General features: G+C 50.5%; 1 protein-coding gene across 1 annotated transcript in view; it reads left to right on the top strand.

The window, feature by feature from the left end:
• The first annotated feature begins 253 nt into the window (after window positions 1–253).
• Window positions 254–14,527, top strand: part of PPARGC1B (PPARG coactivator 1 beta) — a 32,928-nt gene continuing 18,654 nt past the window's right edge. Inside the window, exons 1-5 of the mRNA XM_019505989.1 lie at window positions 254–295; window positions 1,159–1,410; window positions 7,228–7,440; window positions 9,880–9,996; window positions 12,736–13,912. Of these exons, the coding sequence (XP_019361534.1) occupies window positions 254–295; window positions 1,159–1,410; window positions 7,228–7,440; window positions 9,880–9,996; window positions 12,736–13,912 (1,801 nt within the window). The remainder of the gene's footprint in view (window positions 296–1,158; window positions 1,411–7,227; window positions 7,441–9,879; window positions 9,997–12,735; window positions 13,913–14,527) is intronic.

Genomic DNA, 14,527 nt, shown 5'->3' on the forward strand with positions numbered 1-14,527 from the left:
CCAGAGCTGAGATTGCCCTGTGTGCTCCAGACATTGATTCCTTTCTCCACTATTATTTTTCCTTTGAGTGTGCGTGTGTGGAGGGGGGAGGGCAGACATGATAGAAAGAGATGAGGAACTGGATTATTTTTATTGCCTTCTCAGTGACTTAGTTTCAGAGGAACTTGGGCTCAAGTTTCTACAGAAGGATTGTAACTGCCTGTTGGGTAATTTTTGGGAGTGGGTCATTTGGCTTTGCAGCAGTTGAGGGGTGATGGAGTTCAAGCTGGAAGACATGGAAGGGCAGAGGCGGGCAGTAGGTGTTTGGGGAAATGAAAAAGCCAGCCTGTCTAGCTCTAAAGCTGTCCATACACAAGTCTTGGCCAGTGCATGGTTACTTTGTGCACTTTCAAAGTCTCTTGCCTGCCTCCCTAGCTGCTGACTTTCAGAGCTGTAGGAAAAGCCTTGAATGTCTGCATTCTGCCACTGGAGGCTAAAGTGGCTTAAGTTTCCCTAAGAGCACAGCCAGCTGCTATGTCAGTGTCTGGGCTGCAGTGCTCTGAGCTCGCTCGTGCTCGTGAAGCAGGACGAGGATTTTCCACCTCATTGCCAGGCTGGCGCACCTGCAGTGGAGCTTCCGGCAGAGGAGCGCTGCAGGAGGCAGTGGTTGAGTTGCTGGGTAACTTGCTGAAGTTTTTGAGGTGGATTTCAAATGGTGCAGGTGCAGCTGCAGCCACTTGATCTGTAAAGTGCAAAATGAACAGGTACTGCCTTACTGCTATGCCAAAGGCTGTGTGCCGTTGCCAAAGGCTGTGCGCCTTTGCCAAAGGCTGCGCACCATTGTTCCACACTGACCTACACACCACTGGGTGCCAGCAAGCTCTGCTTGGGGTAAATCTGACTCATAAGATGCCTGGATGCCTTCCACTGTTGCTCTCCGTTTTCAAATAGAGCTCAGTGCCTCAAGAGCCACTTGGTTTAGGATGGAGCACTGAAGGTTGGAGCTTGTCTGAGGATGCACCCCCATATTAAAGTAAAAGCCTGTAGAAATCTTCCTTTTAGATGAAGTGTTGTCTTTGGGCTCTGGGAAGGTTGCCAAGGCAGTCCTTGGTTGGACAAAGGTCGGGCCCTGAGTTGGACATGACCTGGCTGGTGTGTAACAGATGGGCCTTTTGAGAGTCATGTTCTTTGGGCTTTCCTTGGGGCAGCAGGCAGAGGAGAAGACAGCCGGGCTCACCCCCTCTCTTCTCTCTACAGTATGAAGTGTCTGGCGAGGAACACCTGTACTCCGATTTCCCCGAGATTGATTTGTCCCAGTTGGACGCTGGTGATTTTGACTCTGCCAGCTGCTTCAGCGAGCTGCAATGGTGCGCCGAGCACTCCGAGACCGAGTCCAGCCAGTACAGCACAGATGACTCCGAGCTCTTACAGGTACTGTAACCTGCCAAGCTCCTTGCCCCAAGAGAGAAGCCATAAAGAGGCACTGCTGCTCTAGGGCACATCTTTCCTTCTGAGTCCCCCTCCTCCCCACCCACAAAACCTGCTGGGAGCTCACTGATGGGCACTCAAAGGGAACACATCTCTGCAGGGTGGGCATGTGAGCCCCTAGTCTAGCCAAAGGTGGCCATAAGGACTGCAGAGCAATGTGGGGCTAATCTGCGCTCTGGCCCTTATCTCTGAATCGGCTGAAGCCAATGGAAAAGCCTCCTGTTTATTTTAGGGAGCTTTGGATCAGGTGCTAGTTCAGGAGCAGTCTCCGAGAGGCCCTGTCTTCTCTTCAAACTGTTCAGATGGGCCCTGCCAGGCAGACCAGGAGGTGTTGAAGTCCCATTTGCTTTCACATGGATGGGTGCAGCAAATTCCTTAAGACCCGCAGGCTGGAGTGAGCACTGTCAGCACAAGGCCGTCTGCAGCTATGTACTTAGAATTGCTGCGTGCACAGCCCACTGGGGCCAGGACAGCCCTGCAATGCAGGCCACAATTGGGTCTTCTGCTGCCTAGCACCACTAGCCCTGAAATTCCTCATCAGGTGGCAGTGACTTTTTCCCCCTCCTTCTCCTGGCTCAGTGTGGGGAAGTAGAGAAGAGGTGGTGGGGTGGGGAGGGGGTTCAGGCTATTAATATCTCTTCCCCAGCTGATTAGCACTCCATTAATTTGCACTCCATTTCTAAATGGAGCAAGCGGAGTAAGGCTAATGAGGAGGTGGAAGAATAGAAGAAGGCTGCTGAGCCAATCCTCCTGTGATGTATTATTAAAAGGAAATTACAGGATAGTGCCTCGTGCATCCTGTTTGATTCGGAATCTGACAGCTTGTGCTGGGGCGGCGGCGGCAGTTTCTGAGAGGCTCAGCCGCGGCGGCACGGAGTGGCATGGCACAGGAATGTTAATTGCCAGCACGCACAAAGCACCTTCCCTTTTATCAGCCTCTCCAGCTTCAGCATCACCTCTGCATCTCTGCGCACACGTTTATTTATAGCGGAGGCTCCCTCTCAATGAGCCGCTCTCAAAATAGCCCTGCCTGCAGCTCACCAATAGCCCAATCTGCGCTCAGCCAAGCGCTGGCAAGGTGGACAGTGAAAGCCTGCCTACTACCTCAGACAGCCCTGCAAGCAGACTCCATGATGGGGCATGGAGAGCCGGCTTGGTCTCAGGGGTTGGACACAGGCCTGAGTGACAGACCTGGTGGTTTGCCCAGCTCTGCCACTGGCTTCTATGTGACCTTAGCAGGCAGCTTTGCCTGGCCTCAGTCTCCCTCACAGATAGAGGTTGCCCCACCCAGTAAAAGGCTCTGGGGTCTATGATTGAGGAGAGCGGCATTCACACTAATCTTTATCCCCATATCATGTATCTCTGTGCCAGTGCATGGAAAAGATCCTGGTGGTCAATGTGCACACTGACAGGCACATGTGCCCACATCAGTGGTCATGAATAAACACGGTGCTTACAGAACAGAGCTGGGTTCAAGTCACAACGTTTGGATCCAGGTCCAAATCCAGATCCCCACTTCATCAACCTTTTGGGGAGTCTCTGGATTTGGGGTCCCAGCTCAGATTCTTCTCAGTATCTGACATCACAGCCCGGGGGGGTTGGCAGTATGCAAGCTCAGCGTTCTGCTCCGGGCCCCTCAGGCAGAAGCACTGGCGGGTGGCATTAGAGGGAATAACCAGCATGAGTGCTTATCAAACCCCAACTCTGGTGCCCCTTTAAAGTGGCTGGCATGTGCAATCCAGGGAAAGCAACAGTGTTAAGTGCTGGCTTTTTTAAAGAAAAGAAAATGAAAGATGGATTATTCTTATCCCCAGTGTTGACATTTGCAGTTAGGAAGCAAACGGACCTTGTTCTTGGATTGCCACATGGAACAGGAAGGAAGTGAGGAGGGAGGAGCTGTATTGAGTGAAGAGGGAAGGGCAGGGACAGGCTAAGACATGGAGTGGCACCAGGGACTAGCTCTGCTGTTGCAGGTGGCCAGAGAGGCATTATGATCTCTCTGGGACAGGGGCTGTGACTTCCCTGGCAGCACCTGTCACACTGTGGGCACTGCTACCACTGGCATTTTGCAGCAAAGGTTGGGATCATGGCAGTAGGTTACTAGTGCCAACTCCAGATGTGGGTGAGGGTGGGAACAACAATGGGCACCCTGTCCCTTTCCCTCCTGTCAGTACCTGTTGGTCAGTCTGTGATGCTTGTCTGGCCCCACCACTGAGTGTTGGAGCACCTTACATCAGGAAGTGCAGTCATCATTCTTTCACAGCTGGGAAGCTGAGGCACAGCTTAGACAAGTGGCTTGTCAGAGCTCACACAGGGTTTCTACAGTAGAGCAAGGAACTGAATCTGGATCTTCCACCTCCCAGGCTGGCATCTAACCTCTTCAGTATCCTCTCTTGTGTCTGTGACCTCAACATGCCACATCCCATTCCCTTAGCTGATAGCTGTGCCTGGGAAACGACTCTCAACTGCTCTCATCACCCTTTAGCAAAGGGAGCCTAGCTCACTGATGCCCACTAGCAGCCAGTGGTCGATCTTTGCTTGGTTAAATTTGTTGGAGACTTTAATAAAAAAAAGAAAATGGAAAAAGCCCCAGTATTTTCTACTGTTCCCATTGCACTTTGATAATGTACTGGTGCTGTGCTTGAAAAGGGTCCAGAAGAGCTGATGACTCCTCATCACGAGATGCATATTTTCTCTTGAGCTTCCTGGGGTGAAGAGAAACAGAAGAGAGAGGTGAAAGATGGGCCTGCAAACAGTGAGCAGGACTTGAAATGTATCCCACTGAACTTGCACGCACACTAAGCTCCGGCCAGTCATAGGCAGAAAATAGAGAGGGCCAACAGTGGACCGCCCTGATGCCTTGTCTCTTGCTGTCATAACTGCAAGCAGGGTTGAAGGTCTGAAGTAAAAAGGTTCTTGCATAGATCACTGTTAGCAAATGCCTAGCCCATATTCCTTTCAGCTGGTCCTCCTTGTAGACCCCAATTCATCCCTGTACCTAAAGCTTATCTGCTATTATCTTTTTACTGTGATAAATTATTCATAATTGGGAACATTCCATGAAATAAGCAAAGAGAAATGCACCTTCCATCACATTTTTCTTCTGTCTAGTGTTTCTGCCCTGTATTTGGCCTTCAGTTTGAACAGTTGGTTACAACAGGCTGAGGAATTGTTAGGGACCCTCAGGCCTGTGGGTGAGCTCTGGGTGGAACAGTGCGAAACACAGGACTGTAGACAGAGAGTGAGGTGCAACAGCAGGGCTGCATGTGGGAGCCCAGCACTGGTATAAGCAGAGGAGAGGGGAAGTTCACCATCAGAGCTGTGGTGGAAAAAGGTTGTGGCCCTAATGTCTTCTCTGTGAAGAAACAACACTCAAAAACTAGTAGGTTCATGAACATGGTTTTACTAAAGCCAGTGGCCATGGACACCTCTCCACACAGCGGCATTGCATCATGGCATTGTGTTGTATTGCAGAACAACAACATAACCTTAACCCCAGACATTCAGAACTCACGGGTACATCCAGACAAGTGCGGGCATTTGGTTCCCTGGGGACAAGTAGCAGCGCACTTTGCACTGCAGCTACTTGTCCCTGGGGTATGTCCATGCCACGTGCTCTTTGGTGTGCAGCAAGTTACCCTGGGGACAGTAGGGGAGGCTAGCCAGCACTGTGCTGGCCCCAACAGCCTTACCTGGGGTCTTGAGAGCCTCTTGGGGCTGCACCTATGGCGATCCTGTTGGGCAGAGCCTGGCCAACAGCTGCAGTGTGGCTCTGGGCGGCCCAGCTCAGCTTTTCAGCAGCACATGCTTCCCGAGTGTGTGCTGCTCCATTTTTTTTCCACGTTTTTTTTTTGACCCCTGGATATCCAGGGGTCAAAAAACCCCATGGAAAAGAAACTGGAGCAGCGCATGGTTGAGTAGTGCACCTTTACAGCGCGGAGAACAACAGACTGTGCAGTATGTGGCACTGCAGACATGTTTGTGGTGCCATATACTGCCATATACTGCACGGCCAGGCTCATCTGGATGCTCCCCATGGGTCCTGGCCCCCAGAGTCATGAACCTGCTGCCACCTCCACTGGACTCGCACTCTCATTTCTCCAGAGCAGCTGGTCCTGGGGCTCCTGGGACCTGGAGTCGGTCTTGGAGGAAGAGCAATGTTCTTGCTTAACCACCAGAAGGAAGGAAATAGAAGGGACTAGAGCCAGGCCTTCAGGGTGAATCCCTGTTGTCTTCCCTGGCAATTGTACTACAAGTCTCATAACTTGGCTGAAATCATAAACCTGCAGAAAAATCTCAGCTGGAAGGAAACATTCATTGATGCTTGAATAGGCTTTGCTAGAGGCACCTAATTTAGCCCCACTCAGACCAGTCTTGGCATGTTGCTGGGTGCCAAAAGGTCATAATAAATGTGACTAACCTGGATCTGATTGAAGCAGCTTTTGACCCTGATTCTCCCCTTTAACTGGTATAAATCAGGACCAGGACTACGGAAGTCAGTGAACAGGTATATAACTGGTGAAAGGGGTAGAAGAACCAGGCCTCTTTCATAAATATGGAGGGAGAACCTCTGTGATGCAGGAGAGCTGGTATGCAGGTGGGCTGGTCCATTCATTGTAAGGGGGAGCATCGCAGGCTGTGACCTGCAGTCTCCATAGACCAGGCATGCCCTCCACCATACTGTGGTTTGAGAAGCCCATCTCCCAACAGGGAGCAAAAAGAGCCCTGTTCCTTACTCCTGTAATTGTCCTTGGCTAATGATCCTGTCCCAAGTAGCTGGCTCCATGCATCCTCTCTCTGCCTGTCATTTCTGGATAAAGGAGTTTCCTGACATGCAGGTCACCTTTTGCCACTTCAGTCTTGAGTCCTTTTCTCTTTGCCCTACCTCCAGGTCTTCCTTGTCCTCATTTGGCCTGTCACGTTTCCCTCCTTTGGGCATGAGACCCCAACCACTATGGGATCTCTTTTTCCTAGCCAGGGAGGGGGAGTTCTAGGAGGATCCAGTCTCTACTGAAGGCAGACAGAGCTTCTCCTGGGACATCCAGTGGAAGTCTTCTCTGGGTTCCTGCTGTTCCAAGCCTACAGTTCAATGGAGAAAGCAGCCAGTGGTCTGACCAATGTTTTTGTTTTAAGTAGGGGCTGGAATACTTCTGCTGTAGGAGCTAAGCACAGGAGGACTAGGGAGCAGGCATACCCTTCTTCTGATCCCTGCTGCTGACTTCCTCTGTAGCCTTGGACAGGTTATCCTTTGCTGTGCCTTTTCTTTATAAAGAAGCCCATGCCCCTTACCTGCCTCCGAAGGGGAGCTGCGAGTCCTCTCACCAGCCATGGAGAGTGCCGTTGTCACTATACACATCCAGAGGAATCCTGCTCAGCCACGCTCTCCCTTTCTTAACATGATCCAGGCCTAAGTAAGAATTAAAGACCTTGAACATCTGTAATTACCAAGAGACATCTTGGTGTCCTGATCACCTCCACCTCTATCTAAAGTTACCAATTGCTTTGTTTGGGGAAGGGATTCTTGGCTCTCCATCGAGACTTATTATTACTGGTGCTTGTATTGCCGTAGTACCTCAGAGCTCTCCCTGCTAGTCATGAACCAGGACCCCACCGTGTAGAAAGACAAAACAGGGTGGGATCCCAGCCCCAAAAAGCTTACAGTCTAACCCTGCAGCACATCACAGCTGTCCCTTCAAAGCAGTGCCTGCTCACTCCCACACCTCTAACTTGCACTCTCTATTTTCTGTCTGCTCCTTTCAGATAATAGACAGCGAGAATGAAGCGCTGCTGGCAGCTCTCACCGAGACGCTGGATGATATACAGGAAGATGACATGGGCCTGGCTGCCTTCCGAACTATGGAAGAGGGGGATGCGCCCACCCACACCTCCACCTCGCCCACCCCTTCCCCCAAACCCACTGCCTTGGTTGTGGGGGGGCCGCCTCCGGCCCCAGAGGTTGATGAGCTGTCTCTAGTAAGAACCCACTTCCTACTGTTTAAGGTGGATTTGGATGAGCCTCTGATAAGCCGGCTGCATGGGTATGATAGGAAGCAAAGGTCTGAATTTTTTCATTATAGGCTTAAAACTCTTAACCGTCAATACAAAGCATATATACCTGTATTGTATACGTATACATATGCCGCACCATTGCTGTCACCTTCATCACCATTCTCATTGGAACAAGCTGATTTCTGCTGTGTGTAAACGGGGGCAGATGAGGGGTCATCAGGGGTGGAATAAAATGAGGGTGATCCCAGAAGTCCCACCTCAAGAGGCCCCACTCTTAGCTAAACTCCACTCTATTTGGGGTAACAGTTCTCATTTTGGCTCCATGCTGCCCATCCAAGGGCTTCCTGGCATTGCAGCCAGTCCCCTATAGTGACTGGAGGCAGGACACAGCCAAATCCGTCCCCCCAGAGTCATTGCTAGGTTGGTGCCACTCAGTTTCTCTCAAAGCAGGTGCTGACAGGCAGCCAATGCTGCTCTGCTTTGAAAGGTCTTCTGCTGGAAAGTCAGGCCCTGACCTGACTGTAATCCCAGGCTGTGCCTCTTATCTGGGGCCTCAGTTCCACAACCTTCCTTTAAGATTTTCCACCCTCCATGGGGCAGGGGAAGGAAGGATGCAGATTATCTCATCTACCTGCCCTTCTGTTCTTCCCAGGACCTGTTCTCCCTCAGCCAGGGCTGTGCCATTTTCCATGCACCACTGACCAGGCTCCAGCTTTTACAAGCCTGCCCTGCCTCTCATTTGGTCCATGAAAAATCCTGAGTTGATACTTCCACTTCTTGGACCCCGGCTGCTCTGGAGCCATTAACAGCAGGGCATGGGCTTTCCTCCCAGGTTTTCTGGTGGTCGTGGCTGGTCTGTTATAGAGAGCCAAGCTGCTCCTGGAGCAGATTCACCAGCTGGAACACTTGTCTGATGGGGACACCCCATCTCTCTGCTGTGCATTAAGATATGGCACTTTTATAAAAGTGCATAGCGCCATCTAGTGATGAAAGTGTGCATTTCCGCTTCACGCCAAAGTGCGCTTGTCGGGGAGTGTATATATCACACACAATATGTATGTGTATATATAGGATGTATACGTTGCAGGGGGGAAGTACTGAACATTTGCAGCTAAAGGGGAGATGCATGCTGAAGCTATGGGGCACCTCTACTGAAATTTCACTGCAGAACGCAACAAAAAGCAGGAGCCCTGATGCAACAACCTCTTCATTCAGTAACACAGTCCTGATTTTTAAAAGGGTCTTCAACTTTGGAAGCCAGCTTTGAAGACCAAGCCCCAGATATGTCATTTCTGTACATTTCTGCAGAGCCTACGCAGTCGTCTTGCTATTGATCTGTTGTTGCCTTCAGTGCTAGCACGATGCGTGTGGAATATGAAATGTTTACCAAAAAAAAAAAAGGTTTTGAAAAGAAAAAGTATTTTGACCCTGTGATCTGCAGTAACTGTGCCCTATCTGAGCTCAGGAAATTCCAGCTTGATGGGATTATGGTGAATTCTGAGCAGGACTGTCTTGGGTGAGATCCCCAGTGAACACTTGGCATTTACACAGAGCTTTACTTCTTCAAAACACTTTGTGAGCTAATTAATTAATCCAAGCCCCTTTCAGATGATTACAGCTGAATGATCCTTGCAGGGAGATCCATGCAGGCTTCCCAACTTGCATGCATGCATATAACCAAAGTCTCTGTCTCCTGACAGTGTTGGTTTGCCATGTTATTAAAGTCAAAGCAGTGGCAGTGGCTCTGAGAGGAGCTGCTGAGATATAGAATACAGAGGGGGCTTGGCCAAGTAAATTCTTCTGTCTGTGTTTCCTTATTCCCATTTTAGGGGACAGTGCCACAAAAAAGGGAGTATGCTCATCAAGTGCTTTGAAGATTTAAAGCAATGAAAGTGCTCAGTACTGCGGTTGTAACCCCCCCTCCACCTCCAGCTACAATGTTCTTTATCTGCAGCCAAATAGCACTTAAAAGGTGTGAAATTCTTCCCCACTTTTTAATCTGATCCTTACAGCTGACAGCTCCAGGATCAGAAAGAGCCAAGGATAGACATGAAAACACTAATGGCATGTCTTTTGGCTTTAGTGAACTCTACTCTACTCACTAGCAGAGATCACTGAACCCCACTCACATGCTTGCTGTAGAGCAGGGGCGGGCACTTATTTTGGGCAGAGGGCCACTTACTGAGTTTTGGCAAGCAATTGAGGGCTGCATGACAGGCAGCCCAGGGCAGATAAATATTAATTTTCTAAATTTTTTAGGGGCCCCACGGACCAGATAGAATGGCCTGACAGGCCACATCTGGCCCCTGGGCCGCATTTTGCCCACTCCTGCTGTAGAGTTTAGCTTGTGATCTCTGCTCACACTTGAACGCTGATTCTTTGTCTCACTGTTTCTCTTTGCAGCTGAAGAAATTACTTCTTTCTCCAACCCACGTGCCTCCAAGCTGTGAGGCTCAGAGAGACGGGAGTGCACGACGCCATGGGACCCCCAAATCAAGACCTCAGCGATCATGCACTAAGGTATTTTCTGCCTTAGCTGCCCCATTCCTGCAGGAAAAAACTATAAATAACTTTTCCTCTCATCTCCCAACCAAATCCTCTTTTCCCTAATGATTTCCAGAAAACATGTCACTCCAATGGTAGCTTCAAGGACGGATCAACTAGTCTCAGGGTGGGATATCCTTGGGCGAAACATGGGCCATGGGGGTGAAGTAGGTGGGGAAACAGCCCTGAGCAGCAGCACCACAATCTTAAGGGGAAGGGAGAGGGCTGGGTGCAAGGGGAAATAGTCTATCACAGTGGAAATTGTTGAACACAATTAGGATTGAGGAGAGATCCCAGCTACCCGGGTGTCCTTGCAGGAGGGCTGAGGGCATAAGACTTTTCCATTTCACTGGAGTTCTGTTTTATTAAAATTTCTTACATCTCCCCTTGCACCCAACAAATTATAGCAGAATGTGCTATTGATTGAATTGACTTAGCCTGGGGACAGTGGCATGCAAAACTGCAGACCAAACCAATGATTTCAGTTAATCCCCTGAAATCCAACAGAAGTTGCTGTCAAAGATTTTCTCCTTGGATAATGAAAATTGCACAGTGTATTGCGCCTGTGGATTTAGATTGCCTAGGAAAGGTAGAAAATTCCTGCTGGTGCTTAGGGTCATCATTCTGCTATGAGAGAAGGACTCAGGTTTGAACAAAAAGCTTGTCAGAGATGCCAGCTAGAGAGAGATCTGGTGTGTCTGATGGAAGCCATTTGACTGTGCCTCTGTATAACCTCCTTATGTAGTTGGTCTAGTAGTTTCCACCATAGGCAACTCTTAAGCGGGGGCACATGTCCCCCTTGAGATTGGCTACTGCCACCGGCTTCTGTGGGTGGTCGCTGCTCGCCACCCTCCTCGCCCCCGCTGCCATCACCACAGGTATCTGTGGGCGGTCCCTGCTCACTGCCCCCCATCTCCCACCGCTGACATCTGCAGGCAGTCCCCACTTGATGCCAGTACTGCCACCTACAAATGGTGCCCCTCCAGTCTTGGGAGGCACCAGTCATTTATGGTTTCCACTAGTGCATCTTGCCATTTTCATAAATATAATGGATTGAAGAGAACTCACTTGTCCACCCATAGGCTCAAACAGAGTCACCAGCATGTGAAATCGGCACCTAGGCTGTCATTGCCCTCCTGTGGACCCGTCAGAGTCAGGTGGGCAGTGCAGCAAGATCAGCTGTCATCTTAGTTCTGCTGCAGGGCAAAGGAGAGGTGGAGACAACAGATGAACAGATGAGTCAACACCTGACCCCAGTTGTCTTTCCTGCCTGGTGCAGGGGGCTGGACCCGATGATCTTCCAAGGTCCCTGCCAGTCTCTGAATCGATGAATACTGGGGATACAAAGTCTTTCACTACTAAGTAGCTGGCTTAAATTTTATCAACCCAGGTTGGCTGAAAGCAAAAGCCAGTGCCATCTGCTGGTGGCTTGAATGAAATGAGCTGAGGGTTTCCAGTCCACTCAGATCACAGGTCCTTTGCAGGCAACACTGCTTGAGAGAAAAGGCACGGACAGAATGGCAATGGACATGAAGCCCACTCCTCCTGAGAGGCGCTATCTGTGGGTTGTGGGCCCTTGCCTCTAACTATGCTGTCCCTGTCTTTTGGAGGAATAGAGACCCATTGTTTCCAAAGCCAGTGGGAAAGAGCTCTTCAGTTAAAGCTTTCTAGGTTTCAGTCTTGTTCCTTCCCATCTTGGGGAAGGACAAGGTCATGTACCCACTGTGTGTGTGACTAAAATGAACTGACAATGCAACGCTGTAAGGCTAAGTCTGTTTCCTTGTCAGCTGCACTCCCCACCCTGCTCAGCATGTATCACCATCCCAGTGATATCACTCAGAGCGTTTCTGTACTGTTCAAAGATGAAAAGCAACCTTCTTCCACTCTTCCTAGACAGCTGGAGGCTACAAGAGGGCTTGCTAGTGCACTTTCTTCACACTCCCATTCCCTTCTTGGGGGACAAGAAGTGGTGACCTTGCAGTAGTTGAAGAGACCATTAGTAACTGAGAATCCTCACTGAGATTTAATAAAATGTGGTTCAACTGACTTGGGGAGGGTGGTACTCCTAATGGGAGTACAGCTCACATTAATGATGCACAGCTGATCCTAACATCCTAGTAGAGGCTCTGTATTTTATAAGTCTTTGAGCCTGGGAACTTGCCTTTGCTGAGGCCAAGGCAGGGCAGGTCAGAAGGCCCTGTGCTAGACTTCCTCAAAACAGTAGTAGAGATGCTCGGTGCAACCAGTGTTGGTTGTCAGTCAGCCAGTGACTGCCCCAGCAGTTGCTCACCATACAGGGGGCTTAGCAATATGACCTGCTCTCCAAAATGAGTCATCTTCCTACCTTCTAACAACGGGACCTAATTCACACGCATGAGGCTAGCATGTGCATTGTCTACAGTCCACACGCTTGCAGGTGTGCACCACCAGCGTACAGGTTTTTACCACATGCTGGTTTGTATGCATATGGGGTGAGGGACATGCACCAATTCCTGTAGCACAGCCTTGTTCTCCCTACCTCTGCAAGAAACAGGGGCCTTAAGTGCATGTCCCCTCAACACTACTTATTACAATAGCTGGACAGGAACCATTTGTCCACAGTGGGATTTCTGCCCACAGCCAGCATGTTTCTGCATGCAGTATGTTGGTATAGCAGGTGAACAGCTTATTGGAGCCAAGTCTCCTCACCAGAGCTTCTCTCTCATGTCTCTGAAGGTGGAGGGTCTCCGGGACAGAAAATCAAGGTTTCTCCAGGCTCAGAGCCGGAGCTGCACAGAGCTGCACAGGCACCTCACCTCCACCACACACTGCCCACAGACCAAAGCCACCTGGCCACCAGACACACGCCAAGGCAGCAGTGGCAGTATCGTACCCCAGAATCCCTGTGCCCACAATGAAGATGACAGTGACACAAGTGAGGACTCGCTGAGCTCCAGTGATGCCACAGTGATGATGCTGTCCCCTGAGGATGGCATCAGCAGTCAGTTCTGTGAGAAAGAGATGCACTCAGTGGTGGAGCTCATCCGCTACATGCACACCTATTGCCTTCCTCCAAGAAAGCTGCCCATCAGAGACCCTGCAGATGTGAAGCACCAGCACTGTAACAGCCCCTACAAGAGAGCAAAGCCAGACTGCCCTTTGCAGACAACTTCCCACTGCAGCCAGGAGAGCTGGGCAACCTGCACCTGGGAAATAGGCAGCTATCAGAAGCCCAGAACCTCTTCATTCTCCATCCTGAAGGAGCTACTGTCCAGGGACATTACGTGTGATGTAAGCAAGCCATACAGGTTGGGCAAACCTGTGTATGCCTCCTGGACCAGGCCCTCTGGCTCCAGGTCTCCAGGACCTCCTGCTCAGGAAGCTGACACCTTTGCAGGGACCTGTAAGTCCAAAGTCAAAATGCCAGTGGAGAAGACAGAGCTAAGGCAAAGCCCCAAGGCTGAGCCTGAAGCCAAGAAAGAGACTGGCAGCCCAGAGGACGAGGCCGGGAAACATGTAGTTCCTACAGCCCAGCCACCCCCAGGGAAGGCAGGCCGGAAGCAGGAGAGTGCCATTTATGCTGTCCGGCGCTCCAAGAGACTCAACCCAGAACTGGGCCACTGGCTATCATTTCTTGATGAGCCTTCCCCAGAGCCTTCTGGCCCCAGAGATGCAACAGAGAGCTGGGTGCAGGATGCTTTTGCCTTGAGGGAGCCTACACTGTGCCCAGCCTTGGAGAACTTTGATACGGAGGCACCAGCTGCAGAGGTGGAGGTGGGCAGCATGGAGGAAGGGGACAATACAACTCAGACCCACCGAATGGAGCCCCCGAGGTCCCTGCTGGGGAGCCCAGATGAGAGAGACAGGGGTGAGATGGACGAGAACCGGTCTTGCTCACTCTTAGATCAGACAGGTAAGGGGGAGGGGGAGTACCAGGGAGTAATTGTGAATTTACTGCAGCATCTGTCTGGCACCACCTACAATAATTCCCAGCTGGGACCTTGCTCATGTCATCATTCCCAGTCTACAAGATGCCTGAGCATCTGAGCAGCTTAACATAGGTTAGTCTGGCCTACTCTGTTCTAAGCACTGACATGGTGCAGCAGATGCTGCAGTCTCACTGGTAGGCAAAGCACCTGGAACCCAGCTGGCTCTCTGAGTGACACCAGGGAAACTTTGGGTGTGGCAACCAATAGACAGGAAGTCAGTTTGGCTATTCGGTTACTTTAACTCTAGGCAGATTGCTTCCCCATGCTCAATGCCTCATTTCCTTCACCTGTATTAAGAAGATAAAGATACGGATTTTCCTTTAAAAGCATGTTGATCTCTATGGATTTCTTATCCAAGTCACAGAGAGGTAGTCTCCCTTGTGCAGGGCTAGACTGCAAACCAGGGGCTGAGTGAGATCTAAATACTCAGAAATCCCATGTGCCCTGCCTCGTCTCTAAGCCCAGACTGCCTCCTTTCCCCCCAGGGGCAATCCAGTTCATTATGGCAGGAATGCAATTCACTCAGTAACCCTGCTTCT

This window comes from Gavialis gangeticus, unplaced genomic scaffold (assembly GCF_001723915.1).
Source record: "Gavialis gangeticus isolate Ggan-Ray unplaced genomic scaffold, GavGan_comp1, whole genome shotgun sequence".
Taxonomy (NCBI): domain Eukaryota; kingdom Metazoa; phylum Chordata; order Crocodylia; family Gavialidae; genus Gavialis; species Gavialis gangeticus.